This window comes from Ambystoma mexicanum, chromosome 10 (genome assembly GCF_040938575.1).
Source record: "Ambystoma mexicanum isolate Mex_15411 chromosome 10, UKY_AmexF1_1, whole genome shotgun sequence".
In the NCBI taxonomy this organism is placed as follows: domain Eukaryota; kingdom Metazoa; phylum Chordata; class Amphibia; order Caudata; family Ambystomatidae; genus Ambystoma; species Ambystoma mexicanum.
Window position 1 is genome coordinate 609,942,979 of NC_090932.1, and position 22,787 is coordinate 609,965,765.

The 22,787-nt window shown below is 41.9% G+C and overlaps 1 protein-coding gene across 5 annotated transcripts in view; it reads right to left on the bottom strand.

Annotated features, from left to right (window-relative positions):
* DOCK10 (dedicator of cytokinesis 10) overlaps positions 1 to 22,787 on the bottom strand; it is a 2,208,289-nt gene that overhangs the window by 1,398,993 nt on the left and 786,509 nt on the right. For all 5 annotated transcript variants that reach the window (XM_069618176.1, XM_069618179.1, XM_069618177.1 and 2 more), the window contains exon 9: positions 8,150 to 8,235. In XM_069618176.1, coding sequence (XP_069474277.1) covers positions 8,150 to 8,235 — 86 coding nt within the window. The remainder of the gene's footprint in view (positions 1 to 8,149; positions 8,236 to 22,787) is intronic.

The following is a 22,787-nucleotide window of genomic DNA, read 5'->3' on the forward strand; positions in this document are numbered from 1 at the left end:
AGAGCAAAATGAGCAAGACGCAGAAGACATGAGAGCAGAGAGAGATTGAAGATGTGAAGAAGGGAGACTGAAGAACCTGCAGAGAAGAAATGGTAGCCGACACATGAGGGCACTACACAGCTGCAGAATTTTCTGCATGCAATATCTCTGGAAGACACAGTGCAATCAAGCTTGGAGCTATATGCCAAAAGGCACCTTGCAAGAGTCAAAGAGAGGTGGAATGTATATACCTTGGTGCAGTATGATAAATAAGCAGGGCACTATATCCCTGCATGTAGAGTATGTTAGGTAGTAAACCCCTGAAATTGTCAAGTAAAGCAAATGGAAATGTGCTACCCTTATACTGGGAAAGCATGCTGGACACTATACATCTGAAACAGAGAGAGAAAGCTAGAAGCATGACGGGCAAAATAACTATGAGGCTGAGGAATAGTGTAAGGTACATTCTGAGTGCTATAACCCTGAGACCGAGAAAGTAATCACGCAGTTTGCTAGAAGCTAGAACCCCAAGACTGAGATGGAAGCTAGCAGTGTACTGAATCATGGGGAAGTGGTGTACCTCCCTGGCACTGCTAGTTCTTCCAGTTTCCTGAAACGCATGACGATAGCACTAAGAGAAGGGAACCACCTAATAATTTACTGGCACCCAAGGTCACATAGGGTGTTTATCCTGAGCCATTCTGACTGTAATACTTTTCAGTAGAAATAATGTTATATAACTGGTGTCCTGTTGATTCGTCACACCTCCTAGACCACAAATGTTCATTACATTTCAAACCATGCCTTCTTCTCTACTTTCATTAAGGATACCAGCTCTATATTTTTATAATGTGTAAACAGTCAATAGATATGCATCATCTCCTCTTCAATTTTACCTATAAATGATATGAAGAGCACATGTTCAAGATATTACCACTGTGGCCCTTTCGCCTTATATCTGACCTTGGAACATTACTTTTTCTATGAGAAAATAAATTGTGTTTTTGATTCTATCACACATTCGCATTTAGGGCCACAGAGGCCCCTTTCAGATCTAAGAAGATCAGGAGTGTGTAGCTAAGCTTAAATAATCCAATGTTACATATATTTTGTACCTAGGTAAGTCTGCATGTACATATATATGCACATACGTACATACATGTATGTATGTATTAATGGCTTTTAGATAGCATAAATGTAGTTAGGAAGCAGCAAATAATTGTATGCAGAGGGACACCCAGGGGTTTACAGGTTTGGCTAGGGAGGTAGCAGTGGTTACCAGGATGGGAAGGGGGAGCAGAGGATGGGGAACCACAGAGGTTGAGAAGTAGGGTTGAGTAGTGTGATGGGCAATTTTGGAATGTTCTTTAAAGAATAACAGTCATCAAATCCTCCCTAAAGTGTAGGATGGAGGGGGCCAGTCAGCATAAATAACTATTTCTAAAGACAGGATGTGTAGAAGCCAGTGGCCTATCTCCTACTTTTTTCCCCTCTTGCATCTCTTGCAGATTTTTGTTTTCAGTTTGGTGACGTTTCTCTGCCAGGTTGAGTGGTATACAGTTATTGTTTTGTGTTGAGGATATTGACGCATGCTGAATAGCTCTCACTGGGCCAAAGTTGCATCCAGGACTCTTCTGCATAGATTTGGGTCATTGTCTGGGTGGGAGAATGCAAGGGCATTGATGAATATTCAGAAACTCAGGATGGAGATGGAGCTTTTATCTTTTCTGAGGTGTGCAAGCTGGAACCATGGTGTGTGGGACATCTTGGTAATTTGTATTTTGAATGAGAAGTCAAATTCAATTTTAACGCTGAAAGATTGTGCACTGGGTGAGAACTGAGGTGTGAATTCATTTTGCTTTATTTACATGAGCCAATTCTATAATTCATATGCTTTGTGGGGTTTACTAGGATAATTTAGGGTGAGATTTCCTGGGAAAATGTAGGTTGAGATTCAGGTAGATGTCCGACATCAATTTAATTCAGTTCATCTTTCAGCATTGATCTGATATGTTTTTCAGTGCCATCCATAGCACCAAGATGCATCTGCTGGAATCTTGGTGGGCTCACTAAATTCTAGACCAGGGCTTTTCTCATGTTTCTTATCAGACGATCTTATGAGCAACGGTTAACTGATATTGAGACATAGGTGGGGAACATCCAGTCCATGAGTTGATGGATATCGTTTATGCAATTGATTTTTATGTAAATCTGTTTGTTAGCTGCATCTTGATGGTGATTATTAGAAGTTCTAACAGTGGCTCCTTGAGAGGTTGAAAATGATAGGTTTCAGGATGCAGACCTGGGGAACTTTGTACGTTACTGGGTGAGGCTGAAGTGTGTGGGGCTCATCGTAATGCGTTTGTATTTGTTCAAGAGATAGGTGGCAAACTGTTGCAGGACTGTTATATGTTTTGAAAATACTGAACCAGATGATGTGCAAAATGTTACTCAAGTGATTTGTACCATCTGCAAAGCAAAATTAAAAAGGGATAACCCTCAAAAATGTAATTTAGGAAATTCAGCAATATTAGCAGATATGCGAAATAAACATGAGCAGACATATTTTAAAAATGTTTATGAAAAACAACCTAATTCACTTTAAACGCGTTGGGCCAACCTACATCATTTGACAAATAAAATACTGTATATTGAAAATGTATCGCAAAGTTGTCAAATATAATTTTATGGTGCATTTTGCCTTGAATTCAAAATGTTATAAATGTCTAAAACATGTATTGCATAATTACCAGTAAATAGAAGGTTATAATCTGTTTGGATGTTTTCCCCTAGTGGAAGTCCTGAATAGTTATGTATCAGTTGAACTCCAAAATAACATTTAGGCCCAGGCCTCATTGACAGTGTGCAGGGGACACAGTTTCCCTAATTAGCACTTACTGACAGATAATGTATAAAATAAAAAAAACATTCTACAAACAATTACAAAAACCTAACAAAACACTGGAAAATATTTGACAAAAGTTAATTTTTACAAGAGTTAAGATTAAATCAACAAAACCTTAACATCTACAAACACTAGAAATAATATTGTTGAGGTAACAGCATACAAATATATAATCAATACATGTGATAAATATATGATATTTAAATTATATATAATGGTATTATTATATACTAAATAAAATATATGCATGAAAACAAATTGTTTTGTAAAAGGTTAGAGTATTACAAATGTAATAAAACTATTAAATGCATACCATTAATACATAAAACAAACCGTAAAATATTTTAATAATACAAAAATACTACTTAATTAAAACATATTATACATATAATGTATCTGCAACACTTCTATTTAAAACTAAAATACTCAGCAGATATTTTAAATTAAAAAAGTAACTAACATCAAAATAAAAAACACTATATACATGAACATTTGAATTTCAAAATATGCAATACAAAAAATAAACAAATTACGTTTTAAAATTAAATTACAAATATATAATTCATTAACAATAATATTAACATAAAATGTATTATATAGTAGACAAACATAAAACATACACTAAACAACAAAGAAACTAATGCAATATAATCAACACTATTTAGTATAATTTATTTCAACAAACATCAATATATACACAACTTATACAATTTAAAAACTTAGTAACATTTAAATTATAATGGTCCTACTTTAAATAAACACATGTCATTGATGATACCATTTGTAATGTCATCTTTGATGTCCTAGGTGTCAGTCTTAGCAGTGCATGGCAGTGGCCTGATTTATGGTTGCATAGCTTACCATAACTGGCAAATTTCTTTGGTTTTTAGATTTTATCCTGCAAACATAACGTTCCTTTAACAAAGTTTTTATTAATGAATTTCATAGCTTTTTATTAGTGCATCTTAAGCACTGCATCCCTTTAACAAAACTTTCCATTGAATTTTAATGTTTTTTATAAGTGAAAATGTTTCACGATGTTACAGCACTGTATTAATATATATGAAAGGACTATAACCCTCTTTTCAAAAGCATATTTTTTGCTGCGCAAATACTGATGTGTGTCATTTCCAGCAGTCATGGTTGAATTACCAAGGGCACACCAGTAACCAGTAACCAGTAACCAGTAACCAGAATGGGTCATGGCCATTGGGTATGATTCGGATAATCTGGCCACTGCCCATGGCCACAGGCTGTACCTCAGTCCGCAAAGGTATATCACTATTGTTTGTACCTACATTATGACACTTTTCCAAAAAATTCAACACAGACACATTTGCAAAACCATGCTTTCGGGCCTTGCCAATGCTCCTTGCACGAGTTTGCTGCAAATCAATCTATGTTTTATTTTTTGAAAAGTGTCAAAATGTGCATACAAAAAATAGTCATAAAATTTAGCCCCCACTTGACAAAATCCATTCAGACTTTGCACAAACATTCACGGTTGGGTCTATAATCTTTCTGAAAACATTTGTGCAGATTTGTCAAACGGCAACAAAGTTATAAGCCAATTAAAAATGTTGAGATTCTGCTCTAATTTTGACCCCTCTTGACAAAATCCCACCAAACTTTGCAAAAACACTGAAATTTGTTTCTATATCTTTTTGCAAACTTTTGTGCAGATTTGCCAGCAAATGTATAAGCCTTTGAAATATTTTCGGACCCCCGTCTAGTTTTGCCCCCTCTTGTTGAAACAGCACCAGACTTTGCATAACCATTCAGGATCAGGTCTGAAATGATATTGCAGAATCTCATACAGTTTCATTGAGTGGAGCTAAAGATATAAGCCATCCAAAAACTGCTTTTCATCGACCCTGTAATGCAGAAATATGCATGGATGGGTTTTTAATGGCCATATCCCATATCCCATCCCAACCACATCATCCCTCACCTCCCCAGAGATAGTTTAATTTGTTTTTTAATGTTTTTGCAATGTGGTACGCACACTACGGGCTCAGTCCGCAAATCCAAAATGGCATCCGTTGCAAATGTTTTGACGCACCTCACGTTGTTAACTTGACCAATCAGCGGGCGCTTATGATGTCTGTGAAGGTCACGCTGCTCTCTGATTGGTCCAGAGGCGTATGCGGACTCCGAATCAGGAAATTACCGAGTTATCACCAATTATTTTTTTTATCTACTTTTTGGTCATTTTTTTTAAAAACTACTGGGTGAATTTACACCAAATTTACTAAAACACACTTTTGGGATGAAGCTGCCGCTCCTGGTGCAAATTTGGTGAAAATCTGTCCAGCGATTTGGGCTGTAGGCACGAGCAAATTTAGTTTCCATTGCGTGTTTGAGGATTTCCACACATTTTGGGGCCCCCCTATAACTTTGCACTCCCTAAACAAAACCGCACAGAACTTAACAAAATCATTCTTAGGGGCCATATACTTTTCCTGCAAAGTTTGGTGAGGATCCATCAGGGAGGGGGCAAGCCACCCAAAAAGAGCTCTATGAGTTGAGCAACTTAACCATAACTACAGGGCCCCGTGATGGCTATAATTTTGATCCAAAATAAAACAAGTCAATAACTTAAATAAGCTACAAAGTCATGCATTTTGCTTATATGCTAGCTTTCATTGAATGTCTCAATTTCCTCAGGCAGGGATGGAATGAACCTCACATTATTACAGCGTACCTAACACCTGCTGAAAATATCCTGTTTTCTGTGCCTGTCTGTAGATGATTTGTAGTTTTGCTCAGAGAGGCATGTATTAGATGTTTAACTCCCCCACACATTGCGATCTTCAAGGTCTAAATGGTGCACTGTGTTAATTGGGGCAGGGGTCAGTGGGACTGAATATCAGGGAAAGAAAAAACAGCCCACCCTGTTGGAGCACTCTCAGGAAGGAAGGAGGGGATGGTTTAGTGTCAGTCATTGTATGTGCAGTCCAATGGAAACTCGGTATGTCAGAAAAATCCTTTTACAAGATCAGTGGTAGCACAATTACCAACATATCAGGTTTGTGCCTCTAGAAGTCAGAAAGAAGAGATACACATCTAGTTATGTGTTAGGCCTGTGACTCAGGGAGCCCTGTGATGTAACTGTGTCCAATACCATATTGGTATTGCATTACATCACAATCAAGAGGGCAAGGTGGGGTTTGTCTAGGGACAGGGGCACTGACGAGTCTTTGGGAAGCTTTTCAGCCAGGGAATTTTGAGGGCAGATGGAGATGGGCTGGAGGGCGGTCCGCCAAAGATGCCTTGGAAAGACAGGTGGGGTTGGTGCAGTGTCAGTTGAATGCCTGTGAATGGTTTTGGAAAGAATGATGGAAAGTGTCAGGTCTGAATGTTGTCATCACTAACTCTATGAGTGGAAAAAATGTTACTTGGGACATTGAGTCATGAAATTGTGATGCCTGTTCAAGCACCCTGCATGCATTTGAATTGATAGGTCTTTCTGGCTTTGTCAGTCCTGAAACTACCCCGTAGTACATTGGTCATTACCAGGAAACAACTTCCCAGAGGCATGGATTTTGGCCATACCCCGGGCCTGAAAATATCCAGGGTCATGCCAAGTAGCTATTTTGCCTGGGAAAGACATTTGGACATTCTTCAGGCCCTACCAAGCCAACTAAGAGTCCACTAGGCCTAGCCTGTGGCCAGGCACTAGTCACATTAGTCACCCTACCCCCATGTGGGTCTGTGATCAAATGGTCAAGTTTGTGGCTTTGGTGTTTGGTCACTTAGACTGGAGCAAGCCCTTCAGCCATGCCAATACATCTCCAAACCACCTAAAATGACCATTGGGCATGTCCACATGATATGCCCAGTCACCACATGACCCAGTTTTTGATTTGAGGGTCGGTGGGCATAACCTTAGTGGGTTCACATGTCAGTGCTAGCCCCAAGATGGGATCAGCGTTTCTGTGCGTCTGAGCTAGGTTTCCGCCAAGCCTGGGACCTGAGCCTGGCCATCTGACCAGCAAGTTAACAGGACCAACATTTGAAAATCTATGGGCCAATAATTACGTACGAGAACTGCATATAATATTTCTGTGACACACTGTATCCCTCTGCGACCTTTGTCCCCGTCTCCTGGTGTTGCCTTGCGTTAAGACACGGCTGAAAGGAATGCAATCTGCCCCATGTAAAAGGTTTTTACATTACTTCGTCCTCAGAAGCCAACACAAACTCATCAAACAACAATCGCAGCCCCTGACAAAGTTTTTCAGACGTAAGGACTGTTTTTCAGAAACTTTGCACCAGTGCAAATGCAAAGTTGCATCATATTAGCACTACGACAGTTTGCCCTAGTGCAAAAAACATTGCAACCATATTACAAAACAATTGATTTGCAGCTTGACAAGTGCAATTATTCATGGTATAAGAAGTAGGGCAAAAAGTGTACCAGTGTAAAAAACATGCACTTTTAATTAATTTTTGCAGCAGGGAAAAGTCTGCCAAAGACTATTGCAATTAGTGCTAACATGGTAAAACTTTGCACTTGCACTGGTACACAGTATCTTTAATCTGACCCCAGATTGTCTGTCCCATAGAGAGCCACTCGTGTTACCTATTCTTATAGCCTCAAACGCGTGTTTGGGTGCCCTGGAAGAGTGGTGGTGGGCTTCAACCCAGAGCAGCCAATCATATAGTCAGTGGGCTATAGATGGGTCCGCCGACTGCCCCAGGGGAACCCAGATCCAGCAAACTAGTTGTTTAGACATTGGGCAGATATGTGCTAAACCACAAAAGGATTGCAAGTCACACCAGTAGCGAGAAACTTGCAACTGTTTCATACAAATGTGTCCAGTAGTTCGGGCTTTAAGAAGTGTCAAAAAATGTGTCTATGGAGAATGATTTGCGAAAACATACGTTTTGGTAACCATCCTTATAATTGTGTTTCTGTCTCGATGGACCTGCAGGGGAATATACGACACCGAAAAGCTGCTGTAGCGTTGGAGAGTCCAAATAAAGGATATCTACACAACCTATCGCCTACACATGATATATCCTGTTGCAGTCTTACCAACAACACGTTTCATATTTTCAAATATTATATATATATAAATATAATACTAATAATTTCGTGGTTTAACATAAATACGACATGCATGAAGATGGTCAATATATCATCCGTTGTTTTACTTCTCAATACAATTTAAAATTTTGACACGTCTGAATGTGTTCACTTCTCTGTAAATACTGTGCCAATCTATCATGTGATGGCCATTAAATCAGGATTTCTTTTACCTTTACAAAGTCCGGATGCAAACAATTCTCCGAAGAATCTGTCTCTTCTTGTGGGCAGTCATAGCTCACGGAAACTTCAGCTGAATCTTAAAAAAGGACAGTATGGGTAATTAGACACATTATTAAAATATTGATATACATAAGCATACATAGGCCACGTGGTCTGATGTCAAAACGACTCATTAAAAGCAAACTTTAAGCTAATGCATTCCTCTATGGATCAGCAAAGTTGCATGGACAGTAAAGAAATGGCAAGTGTGTTCCTCTGTGTTTCATCTTGTTTGCTTCTTGTCTGCTCTACTCTGCCACTGGCACACCATTCAATACATCCTCTCACATCAGATGTGCACATGAAGTACGTGTTTAATTTCTTTATTCTGCTTCTAGAGAGGTGTCTAAATACCACGAAAAGATTATGACACTGCTTGAATTGTCAATAGGGGCGTCATGCAATATAACAATTAAGTGGCAATGTGGTTCTTTTTTTGTTAGGGCTTACATGTTTTGAAAACTTGTTATTTGTGTTTCAGGAACCATATGAACACCTCTGACCTATGTTCTGTGTTGCCGCGATAAGCCATACAGTAATGCATTGGTAGTTAAGCGGGAGATCGCCTTCCATTGGGCATTGACATTTTGGCCATTCAATTCAATTTCTGTCATTCCTTTTATGCCTGTTTAAGTCTGACAACGCAATTATTTCCAAAAGCATGGTCTCAAATGTGAGCAGTCTCCTTGTGGAAACAGAGAAATTGATATGAGGCCGGGAAGCCCAAAAGGAAACACACCAACACAGGTTACAAAGGACATACAAAGCGCTTTATTTCAAAGTTACAAAGTTACCAAAGTCAATTGACATACGGATAGCTATTCGGCCCTCTGACTAACACGCAAACCTTCAACGTAAGGTTCGCACTGAAAGTGGGAGAGACCGATCATCGGGATGCTTGGGTTTTTATACGTTTTGTCCTGCATTGGCCAGCCCTCTCGCAAGTTTACCATTCTTGGAACTGTGGCTAGGGTTCGTAGCCAGGTCGAACACACAATTTACATAATTTGATCAGTTCCGCTGATACAGTTACATATTTACACACAGGTTAAAGAGAGGACAAGGTCTTAGTTCGTGACCCTAACAAGTGGCCTGCGGACATATTGTTTATTCACGTGTGCGGAGGTCACCATGGCCGGAGTCTTACTCAAAATGTCATTCGGCCTCCATTTTGTGATTCAGGGTGACTTCCACACTGCAAGAGTACCTAAAATGGCGGCTAGATCCAAGATGGCGGCTTACACAATACATTAAGGTCAAGAACTTGCTGCGGAACCTATGTACATGGTGTTCTTTAGACAGCTTGGCGTAGGCCAACATACATTCAAACAATGCGATTGGGGTCACAATATTATATCGATTTCCACATCCTAATGAAACAATGTACAGATTTAGGTCTGATTTGAGCACACTTTCATCTCTTTTGACAAACAGTTTAAAACTTCTATAGAAACATTTCATGCTTTCCTGCAGGATGTGTGAACACTGGGCAATGGGAAAGAGGACATGGACAAGCTCTGGCACAGGAAGGTGAAGCTTTCCTGTTGCTCTGACAAGCTCTAATCGCATCATCATTGTTATTATGACTACTGCTTTAGAGTAAAATAATGGGTAGTGGCTAACCACCTACTCAGTCCTCACAATACTACAAACCAACAGTCATCCCAATCATAAAGCTGTAACAGGCACAGTCACGAGGTATACCATGTTCTCCTTCAACCCGTAACTTGGGTGGAGGTCATGCTATATTCTTCAGAGGGGTGTGAATGTGATAACAGTGGAAACCTAAAGATGAATATTAAAAGAGCCCAAAACACATACTTTAATTGACTATACCGATATGCAAAAATAACTGTCCATAAAAACACACAACCCACCTCCCCCCATGGAAAGTACACGGAATGTGCAGAACATAGATGTTTCACTGAGGGTAATGTTGCGGGGTGAAAGGCAAGACATTGCAAACAATGTAACTAAAAAGGAATACGTCTTTGTAGAAAAAGGTGCAAATGGGTGGCTTATCAGTCTCTTGGGTCCCAAAAGTGGATCATGGAGGCTGTTCCTCTAAAAAGGACCTGAATCCATTGTATCTGCAGGTCAAACCAGGTCACGGTGATCCACGGGGGAGTCAAGTCAATTTGAAGGCTTCTTCATTGGCGAGTTTCACATTCAAGCTGAGCAGGTGATATGCTCACCTAGTGTGAAGAAGTGGTGAACTGGTTTCATGTAGCAACACAGCAGTTTGAGGTTCAGAAAAGTGCCAAAGGCAGCACCACAGGTCCTATGGTTCGAAGGTGATCGAATATGGTCCTCTCAGTTTCCAGGATGGTTCAATGCTGTAGAACTCAGGAATGCAGCTGCTTTACTTTTTATGGCACTGTGATTCCCAATCCAGAGGCTCAGCGACAAGATTTGTCATTTTTCTCTTCACTACCACATAGTGGAGGCTAGGTGACACCTGCAGCAGTCCTTCCTCTCCAGCTGCGGATCCTAGGTTTCAGTGCAGCTGGCAGAGAATGCAGGTCTTGGTCTAAGAGCAGGTCACCACCAATGTGTCCTGGGGATGGTAGGGGGAGAGCTTGTTTTCGATTTGGAAAACATGCCTTCACATAACTTGAGGAGTCTGGAAAAGGCTGTTCTCCGACCAGGGTCCACATGAATTCTTCTTGTCTTGTAGGATCATAGGGAATCAAAGGAGTGGGTGTAGCCCTCCTTAAAAGGGTGAACGTGCACAAGGAATCTAACGAAAGCAAGCCTGCTTTAAGGGGTCCAATGATTGCCAAGGTAACTAGTGACTTTTGCCTTCTTGCATCATACCCAAAGTGATTTGCTCTTTAGGAAGTGTAGAATAAAGGAATGAAAGAACAGCCCACAGAATACCAAGATGGAGGAAACCCCTTCCTGTAGCCCTTTTGCTCTGGCAGGCTGTCCTAACACTGCTTCCTTCCTAAGATTGCAGCTTCAAATGCCCTTTTGTATTCATCAGCCTGACGTGAGGCTGGCCCTTTTGTTGTGGGTGTGCCTCTTTGAAGCTTGATGCCAGGCATCCCCTGCTCAGAGATTCCTGGGCAGGCGCGGTGCTACCCAAGCTCTCAAGTCATCAAAGGTGAACAAGCTTTCCTGTCCATTGTCCTGCTGGATGAGCAGAGATGTGCTGTCCATCTATAACTCCATAACATTTCCATGGCTTGCGTGGGATCACAGAGATGATGTGTGTGATACAAATCTGATGTGGATTTAATAATTATGAACATTATCAATCACCATAAAAACCCAAGTATGGCTTATTATTAAATTAAAGGACGCCGTACTATCAGACTAATAGTTAATAGTTTTTATAGTTTTGGATCAAGGTGCAGTTTTATATGCAACCTCTGTCTGCAGTGATATTGCTCTTACAATAGGTGTCAAAAAGGGCACGTGACCTTTGAACCTGATTAGTGCCACTGAAGAATAGAAGCTGAAGCTCAGAGATTGATGCAGCATTGATACTATCCCTCTCACCACTCCTCTCTCCTGCAGCGATCACTTTCTCCTTTCCTCCCATCTCACCCTCTCTTCCCCCCAGGCTAAGCCAATTCTAGTACTGCCACCCACCTTCTCAGTTATCCGTCCCATGAAGCGGGTGTCAGTTGAGGCTTTCACCGCCACTTTCTCACCCCTCCTCCCGCTTTGGCTGACTCTCACCCTGACACAGGCCTTTCCATGCTCCACTCTGCTATTTCTGATACTCTCAATGTTCTTGCCCCTGTCATGAGGAACTGCTTGAAGCCCAAAGCCAAGTACAATTCCTGGAACTACTCTGACCTCGTCACCCTCAAACGCAAGTGCAGGGTGGCGGAGCGGAAATGGCATGCTCTGTTACATCCTCTGCCAAACTGGCCTGCCGCCTGCTCCAAAGGCAAAACCGGCTCTCTGTCCGCACTAGGAAGAGAGCTCACATCCAAGCCCGTGTCTCCACAGCATCTAACAACTCAGCCAAACTCTTTAAAATCTGCAAGGACCTGGCCAATCCTGCTGCAGTCTCTACCTCTCCGGTCACTTCCGAGGCCCTCTGCACGGCTCCAGCTTCACGCTTCATCTCTAAAACTCAAGATATCGGGCCTCATCACGAGTTGGGCTGTATTCCCGGCGGTAATACCGCCGACTGTAATAGCCCTAACACCGACCGGGCCGGCTGTATTACCGCCGGATCACGAGTTGGGTGTTAACGGTAAATCCCCATTCCCAATTGGGTCCATTGTATTCAATGGGGTATTTTCGGCGCTAATTATGCGGGCTAATACAGCCGGCGGTAATATAGCCGAAAACAGGGGATTTTCACCTCCAGAGAAAGGCTGGAGGTAAAACAGCCCATTTAGCGCCCAACTCATGATAGGGCCAGCCCTTAAATGCGGCTGTAATACCGTTACCACCGTATTTAAGGGCTACAGCCCAACTTGTGATGAGGCCCATCCTGTCCTCTCTCTCTTCCTCTCCCCCCCTCTACCCCTGGCTCTTCCTCTGGCCCTTCTTCAACCACCTCTCCTCCCTCCTTCTCTGCCTTTCCCCTTTTCTCCCCAGACGAGGTTTCTAGACAAGTCCGATCTATGAAAGTCTCATCAAAACAGGTTCACCACTATTCTTCCAAAACCATCAAGGACCACATTGACTCCCTGGCTCCTGCCCTGGCTGATTTCTGCAACCACTCCTTCGCCACTGGAGTCTTCCCTTCCACCCTGAAGCATTCCCTTGTGCAACCTCTTCTTAAGAAACCCTCTGCCAACCCATCTGCCAACTATCGCCCAATCTCCATCACTCCCTTCCTGGGCAAACTCCTGGAAAAGCTGGCCATCTCCCAGCTTAATCTTCAAACTGAATCTGTTGGTTGTCTTCATGACCATCAGTCTGGCTTTAGCTTCAAAGCTGCAAGAAGCACAAAAACTGCTCTCCTGAAAATCTGTGAAGACCTGCTTTCAAACCTTGATTCCAACACCCCCTGTGTCCTCATCTTACTTGATCTCTCTTCTGCCTTTGACACGGTCAACCATGCCATCCTGCTCAACTGTCTCTGTGATAACCTGGGTATCACTGGTCAGGCCCTGGCATGGCTGACTTCTTTCCTCTCTGATCGACTATCCCAGGTCCAACTTGGGTCCTTCCTCTCCTCTATCTTTATCTCTAACCGTGGTGTCCCCCAGGGGTCTAACCTCTCTTGCTGACTGTTCAACCAATACCTGGCACTTCTTGCCCACTGCATTACCGCTCTCAGCCCCAACTTTCAGTGCTATGCGGATGACACTCAGCTCATTGTCAGGCTTACTTCAGCCACCTCTTCTCCATCTCTCATCTCTGACTGTCTGTCTGCTATCCAGGAGTGGTGTGCCGCCAATGATCTCTGCCTTAATGCCAGTAAGACTGAGATTCTCCTCATTGACAAACCTGCTCCCTCCTTTCCTGTCACTCTCTGGCCAGCCTCTCTTGGCCCTCTTCCTACTCCCACTTGCAAATCTAAAAACCTCAGGGCCATCTTCGATTTCACACACTCCTTACATCTCTGATGTCTCTAAGAAGTCACATTACCAGCTGCACCTCTCCTCTGAGGTATTCTTCCTTTCCTCTCCGTCCCCCAGAAGCTCACTGTCTCCAGAGCTCTGGTGCTTGCTAGACTGGATTATTGCAACAACTTATTTCTAAATCTGCTTGCTTCTACTCTCCACCCTCCGCAACTCATCCAGAACAGGTCTGCAAGACTTGTCCTTGACCTCAAGCCCAGGGATCGTATCTCTCCAGGACTGAATTCTGTGCACTGGCTCCCAGTGGCTGCGAGGATTACGTTCAACACCCTCTGCATTGTTGACTAGGCCTTCTGGGGACTGGAGCCTCAATATCTTCAGCTCTCTCTTCCTAAATATCTTGCTTCTTGAGATCTTCGCTCATCCGCCTCCAACTCCCTCAGGGTCAGTCGCTTCTCCAAGCAACAAGTTGGTGGTAGATCTCTTTCTTTGACTGGGGCATATCTCTAGCACTGCCTCCCTGAAACTTGAGGAGAACCATCTCCGGTTCCGGAAGCACCTCAACACCTTCCTCTTTGCTTCTGCTTTTTCTCCTCCCCTCTCCTGCTGAATTCATGGCTGAAAATGTACTGGTAACCTGGCCACCCTCTGATCTCGGGCCCAGGTCCCCTCCCCTGCCAGTTACACACCTGCACTGCCTCCCTGGCAAGACCTACGCTTGGGGACTGTTTCTGTATCCCTACAGTCCCCCACCAGCACTCGCCACCTGAGGTCTGCACTTATCCTTGCATTTGCCACCAACTGGCCTTACTTCTCTTATTGTTTTATTTAATCTATTATCCCTTGTAATGCACTGTCCCCACCACACCTCCCACTCTGCACTTCTCCCCAATCCCCTTCCTCTGCACTTGCAAGATCTGAATGACACTTGGCCTAGTAGGATCGCTGTCTTTGTCTTCCCTCTGTTCCCCCTCCCTTGCCGCATTACCCCTTGAAACACTTGCGTATAGGTGCGTTATAAATGCCATATCATATTATATCATATCATATCATATCAAGGCACAGTTATAAATTTATAAATTATGATTTTGGCATAAGGTTTTCTGAAAGGAGGTCTTCTAGCAGACCACGCTTTCTGAGATGGAGTACCCGCTTCATTTAATTATACACCCTTGCTAGATAGCAATCCTTTGTGATAGCCATCCTCACAATAATAATCATATTAGCTTTATTTTGGAAAGAGCAAGTCCATAAAATCTTACCAAATATAGGCAGCTTAAAATAAATTGCTTTTATAGCATGAAAGAACTTGCTAAATTACTGAAACACATTGACTGTTTAAACACAACTGCAATTTGGCACTCCCAAGTTGTCTTACACTTTAGATAGAATTACTGACAAGATGCATAATAATATCACAATCGGCAGATTTCACAACAGCATTGCCTGTATAGGTGTAGTAACATTGCACATTGTTAACACATTTCAAACCCACAGTTTCCTAAGTCTGATATAGCAAGAGCAGTAGAAGAGGAAATGTCTCATACTTTCACTTCTCCCTGGGCAATATGGGGATATAGGGCTTAGGGGCTCAAAAAAATATAATTTAGCGATATAGTCATTAATGGGCAGGATACCCAATCTCACGTGGATGAATTGTTTTTCCAAACAAGGCCTTGTTATCATTCATTATTTCTAGACCTAGACGACTTTTATGAGCAAGTAGTCCATCACATCATTCTGATGAGTGGCTCTCTAGGATAATAATTAATTTTGCCCCAAGCAGGGGCAGGCTTCCTTCATATCGTGTTTAGTGCCTTCAGTGATTGAGTCTGAGTCATCCCACATATGCTTGAAATTGATCTGGTAATAATTGGTAAGAACCAATGGGTGGATCCAACCTGTGGGCACCTCATTCACCACAAGAGAGCAGCTCTGTAGTGGATAAACCATTCAACGTCCAAATGTTTGCACAATACAGTATTTGGTATAGTTTGGCAATTTAGTGACCATCCACCAGGTCCAGTTCCACTTTCATAGGTGCAGTTCAATAATACATGTAACATCTCTGTACCATGAAATGTTTGCACTATGGAGTGTAGCCACCATGCAAATGTCCAACATACAGTCTAGAGAAGGAGCTGACTGCACTTCCTTGTCTAGTCAGGATAACCACGCTCTTCTCAATCTGGGTAGACCATTTGATTATTGCATGAAGCTTAAATCCCAGGTAATCATAGAATGTCTCCTGTTCTAATATTTAATTTTGGAGGGTTATCTTGAGTTTGGCTTTCTTCTCCACCTTGCAAGTCATGCATGTAATCACACTTGTATTTATCTGAAGGCCCTTGGCTATACACTTCTAATAGTAGGTGTACAATGTTTTTGGAGGGGGTTTTGGAAACCAGAATAGTGTCACAGCAAATAAGAGGATGCCAAATGTATATCTAGCTTCTGAATTCTGAATCCCTTGTACTAAGGGTTTAATAAGCAGCACAAATAACAAAGGGGCTAGGGCCATGAACCCCTAGGGTCCATTTAAATAAGGTAATACATTGTACGATGGACAGGATGCAGAATAAATCTTACATCAATAGGAAGACAAACTCAGGAATTTGGCAAATTGTATGTTGTATTTTCAATTATCTAAAACAGGGAGTTACAACGGATATCAACAGACGTCGCACAGGATGGTGTCAAAGTATTTAATGAAAAAACGTACTTTTATAGCAAAAACTCGTCATACGTGATGTCATACTACGTGGCAAGCTAAGAAAACCTACACGGGATTGTGATAGGACTAAGGGGAGTATCAAAGTATACTTTCTATAAGGGATTGGACTTTGATTGGGTCTCCCTAGTCAGGTGGGCAACTTATGCCCTCCCTTAGTACAAGTCATCTTCAACAGTTATTAGAAACATGATACATCACTGGCTCTCAAACTATAAGGCTCTTCCTTATATGGCCTTCTACAATTGGTTGGAACTTCTGGAACCTTTGATTCTCTAGCAGCACGTTAGCTGGTACACCAGGTGCTGCTGGGTGGACTTGACCGTACCTCCCCACCTAATTAAGCCAACATCTCTCATTGCTCATGCTTTTTGCCATTCAGATTGTATTTTAACTTGGTCTTGTAGTTGCTTTTCTTCACTGGGAATCTAAGGGAGTGCGAGAATGTTATTATCAATCTTTAAGTCTACAATCCCACTTCTATTTCCATCCTGGGCTCACATGATAGGAGACTGTGAATCACCCATTTTATAGCATTTAATTGTCTCAAATAAATAAACTTTAGTAGAGACTCTGAGGTCGAACGCTTGCCCCCCTAGGAGTAAAAGTCAGTCTCAACACGCTCTGATACTTGGGTATTAATGTTACTCGTGACCTAGGATCCCTGTATGCAGCCAATTTCCCTCCATTGTCATTTGCCCTTCAAAAAGATATTCAAAGATGGTCCAAGCTCACCATCTCTTGGCTGGGCCATCTAAATGCCATAAAAATGGTGAACCTCCCTAAGATACTATATTTGTTCCAAATGCTTCCCATCAAAATGCCCCCAGAATACTTCACGGACACGAGAAAATTGCTACTAGCCTTCTTGTGGCATGGCCAAAAACCTAGAATTCTGAGATCCTTACTCCAGCTTTGAAAAGATAATGCAGGGGTAAGCCTACCGGACATCGAAACATATTATAGGGTGGCCCAACTCAGGGTCCTCGTCCCACATGTCAGGCAGCAGTCAGAACCACAGTGGATAGCCCTGGATAACTATCACCTCTGTCCCTTCATTTTGGGTGAATGGCTATGGGTGCCTGGGTCCCAATTACGTAATAGCATCAAATCTCACCCCATTATAGGTACAATATGGGCAATATGTAAGCCAGGCAAGAAAATGGTTGGAGTTACGACATGGCCCTCTCCCCTGAGTCACCTATGATCCCCGGGGATCTGAAATGCAATCCCGGAACCAGGAAGCTTTGAGACCTGGTACCAGGCGGGGCTAGAAAGGGCAGGTCAACTATGGAGAAATGGCTCTTTTATAACCATTCAGGAGCTTCAGGAGGCGCTTTGCATAGGCCCGCTCTCAGTTTTCCTGTACATGAGACTCAAGGGGGTATTGACAAGGCTGATATGGAAATAACAATTGCAGAGGGACCTTACCCCATTCGAGAGAATTCTTGACACATGCACGGGCTCCAGAGGCTTGATAAGTGCAATGTACCTGGCATTGATGGAGGTCGATATTACACCCTCACTGACACTCAAAAGCAGATGGGAATCGGATATGGGCAGGCAAATTTCACAGAAGTTATGGCTTCAAATATGCAGACGGACAGCGAAATCATCTATATCTTGTCAGTATAAACTACACGCTATCAAGTTAATGTATAGATGGCAATACGACCCAATCCGGCTTTCCAAAATGTATCAAGGAGTAAGCCCACACTGCTGGAGGGGCTGCGGGAAGTGGGCCGATTATTGGCTAATGTGGTGGGGATGTGCAATGGTCCAAGCCTACTGGTCAGAGGTTCTTAGCTGGATCAGGGACCTAGATGACGACGAAAGAGAGAAACAACCAGTGCTGATTTTGTTTGGCTTGATTGAAACGGAGGATACGATCATGAAAGCACCGAAAATGGTGCTAGGTCTGTTGATGGCTGCACAAGCCTGTCTAACTATGGTATGGAAAAAAGCCACACTCCCTAGCAAGACTGAATGGCTGGGTGTTTCTCTGAGCATTTACAGAATGGAAAGTCTGACTGCAGCCTTACATGGAGATCACACCAATGTTGAGAATGCATGGTCAGAATTTCGTGCTACATATGTCATGTGAAAAGAATGTGTGCAAAACACTGCTGAATTTCGTGTCAATTTAGTCAATTGCTGATGGAGTCTGCTATGCCAGAGCTTTGGATTATGCTGTGTATACTTGCCTTATGTCATGAGTATATTAGTGGTTCTTTGGCAATATTTAAACTTGTTTTCAATCCCCGGACGGTGACATGTGAAGGGGGGAGGTGGGCGGGGTAAAGAAAGTGGGTTTTGTTGAAGTTATTTGTTAATTATTTGATTCCAAGAGACTTATGAAAATGTTATTTGCTGTGAACATTCTTTTTCTTCCGACTCACTCATGGAATTTGCATGTAATTGTCGAACTTTTACAAAACCAATAAAACTGAAATTTAAAAAAAAACTAGGCAATAAAATATTATAAAATGACAGGAAGTAAAATTAAAACCTTAAGTAATCCAAAGAACATTACACAATTAAATGTGCTGACAAAACACTACTCGTGAAGAAATGGGAAAAGGAGAGAAAAAAGAAAGCGCCATTTAAATGTTCATCTATTGAGTGTCTATGGAGTTTCACACTTCAAAAAGAAAAAAGAAAACACCTCAAAACAGCCGTTAATAGGGCTAAACAGCTCTGAAGCAAAGAGAAAAAAAATCAGCGTTTCCCTTCATGAGTCAGAGATCAACAATTTAAGCAGGAGTCAGTGTTCCACGGAGAAGGGTATGTGACCGTTGAGTGAAGTGAAATCTCCAAGCAGGTGGTCCAGGTCATAAATCATGAACATTAGCACATTTGAAATGTTATTTAACACACAGATGGTTGGGGTAATGCCGATAGCTTAGAGAGCAGCTAATTCGGGCGGGTGTCACCTACAATACAATAGAGTTATCTTGTGCAGGCTCTAGTGCTTCATTCCAAAGTCTACCGAGAGTACATCGCAAAGTTTCATTTATATGTCCTAGATGGCAAGCGCAATTTTCACAGATGAAACCTTCTGGCAACGCACAGGCCACAACTGTTGTGCCTAAGCCTTGCTGAATTGTCGGTCAGCTAAAGTGTTCACAAATTTGCTTTTTCAAAGATGTGTTATAACGGTTATATTTTGACCAGACACTGACTACATTGTCGCAGATGGAGAACATGATGAAGACAGGCCATCACCAATTAGGAGCACTCTGTGGTTTTGCACTAATTCACGTTCACTTAATAAATAAGAATACAAAATGTGCACCCGGGGAAGGGCGCTCAGCCAATCAGGTGGCTGACACTGCGGGTGAGAATACACAATCCCCGCCCACTGCCCCTGCCACCCCAGGCCCTTCCCCGGGTTGCACTTGTTTTTTCTTTTTTCATTGTGGGGAGGCAACAGGGAGCTTCTCTCCCTGTTGCCTCACCAACCCCTCCACTTACCTTTCAGGAGCGGAGCATTGCACTCCGGACCCATAGCTCCTTCTGTCTGGCCGCCATAGACATGGAAAATGGACTTAGTCCCTTTTCAATATGGCAGCGGCCATCTTTTTTTCTTCTATTTTTCATTGGGACGATGGCTGGGCTAGCAGCGCAGATCTCACAATAAAAAATTAAGAAAGCCGTTTGCATTCTCTGCGAACCCCTTGCGAATTACTTTCATGCCCTGCCAGGAGAGCAGACATAGCCTTTTACGACCCACAGCCCGAGCTGAGGCCCGAGCCTTAGCTCGGGCTGGCGGGCCGTTAAAGCCAATGTCACCCTCGTGGCAGGACATGCAAGCCATAATATGATTGGCAGAAGCTTTTGAATTAATCTTAACCACTGTCATTCCTCTTAGGGTAACTTTCTGCACCACCGTGTTTTAGCTCCTCTGTGCCATTTCAGTCTTAAGGTAATCACGCATGCCTTGCATTGACCGCACTTCGACCATAAACACTACCAATGTACATACATGTGTCTTGATCTGGTGTGAAAGACTAGACTCTCACCTGAGGATAACAAGTTCACCCTCCTTCCTTTTACAATGACAGACAGCATGCATCAACATACAGTTTTAGTGTATAACACAGCAGACAGATTAAAACTCGAGGCAATTGTGTACATCAATGATTCCTTAGTTTATGAGGGCATTTTGAGGGCAGTACCAAGGAATCGAAATTCATACCGTATGTGCTGTGTTAGGATTAAGAAATGATGCATGTGATTACGCTGCAGTAGAGAAATATGGAGCAACAGGGCTTTCTACCACTGATCCTTTTTCTGTAAACCTGATATTCCCATTTATAATTTTTCCACATTGAAAGTCACCACTTTTCGGACTTAACTCGAATTGTGCTACTCAGTATGCTACACGCGTGTCATTTTTTGTGACTTTCTTTTCACATTTAAATGTTCACGAAGCATATGCACTATTTTAATATTAATGTCCTTGTAAACTGGACAAACATATGTCCACAATGATGCGGAAACAAAACAAAAAAAAATCAAATATTTTTTTCTCCCATGATACGCACAAACTTGTATCATAAACTGAAATAGACAAAGAAAGCTAGAGGTCTGTTAGACTCATTGCATCCTGAGGAAGCTGTAATAATACGGTGAAACACGTGTAGAGGATCCCCTTCATAACCCAAGAACAAGTTTTTAAAATACATACTGTAAAATGTACAGGATAGCACACACCTAAATAAAGAAATACAAGAAATTCGATTGGCGCTATTTAATGCACTTCAAATGAAAATGTATGCGCCCCAGCTGGCCTCACTTTCCTTCATAGCAATCTATTTCGCCTGCGCACCACAGCAAGTAACAAAACCAATGCAGCACTTTTTATTTAAATACCTTGCTGCAAGTACAGGAGATGTCCCCTTTTGCACAATTCTTTTGATAATACCAGATTAAGATTTTAACTACAGGTCATACATAGGCTGTATGGAGTCATTTCCATTTTGCTTCCTTAAGGTTTGAATCATTTTCTTTGCTATCGCTTTGTCATTTCATCAATGCTTGTTGACGACTTATACATGTAGCCATCATAATGACTATGTCATCAGCAGAAGATAAATCTAAAATCTATTAGTTAAATATGTTTGGAGGGTCGCTTTGCACCGACTCCTGTGAACGATCTAAATCAGACATTTGCATATTGATTGACTTTGGAGGGAGAACAGGACCTTTTTAAAGCGGCAGCTTGTCAAGCTAGCTGTCAATTTGCAGTATTGTTGCCTACTATAATGCATCCTCACTTGACCAATGGTTTAGAATACAGGGTGTATATGACACGCAGTGGGACCTAGGTTCATGTGTGTCCACAACCCTGCGCAATACACTGTATGAAATTAACACTTAAATCCAGAAACCAGCAATGTAAGAAATTGCAGGCAGTTTAACATTACTGCCTACTTGTACAGAAAGAGGGACCAGTAACAAATCCCTTGGGTTCATGTTCAATGGGGCATTAGCCAAACCATTCGTATCTGCGGATCGTGTTTGGTTTAAATTAGCCGAAGTCTGAATTGTGCTATATTCAAATTTTTATGTTATGTAATCTTTGGTAGATTTGCTTAACTTTACAGCTGGCTAGATTCTTGACTGTTTTGACATTTTTATTTCATTCTCAATATACGTGTTCTATTTTGGGGAAAGTCAAAGGGGTATTTTGAATCTGCTATCTTGTTTGTTACGTCATTGACATAAGTGTTCAATAAGATAAGACCTCTAATTGTTTGTTGTTCTTCATATTGGTGTCACCAGTTCAAAGGGGTATTTTGATTCCACTATTTTGTTTCTTAGGTCATTGATTTAGGTGTTCAAGAAGAAAACTCCTCTAAATATTGGTTGCTAAATATACTGGTGTCAGCAGACTGATGTGAGGTCAACCAGCCTCTGGAAATGATATTTTCTTCCATTGCTTAATTTATACAGCTAAGTCATGATCCATGGTACATCAATGATTCCTTAGTTTATAAGGGCATTTTGAGAGCAGTACCAAGGAATCGAAATCCATACATACTCAATGAGCCTGACACACACATGGTTTTTCTTTTAGTATAAATGGAATTGTATACAAGTAAACTGATGCTGATCCACAAAATGGTAGCAGGAGCAATATGTGCATGCCTATAAGTATTAGCCATAATTCCATACATGCTATTAATACTCGAAAAATGCACCTGTCTACTATAAGTTCGACAATTGGTAAGATGACGTGTTTTTATGTTAATATATGGACACCTTGTAGTGTATCCTCAATGATCTCACCAATTCTAATTTATAATTGGAATTGCAAGCACTTATCAGTTGGGCTGCCACACACATAGGAAACCAATA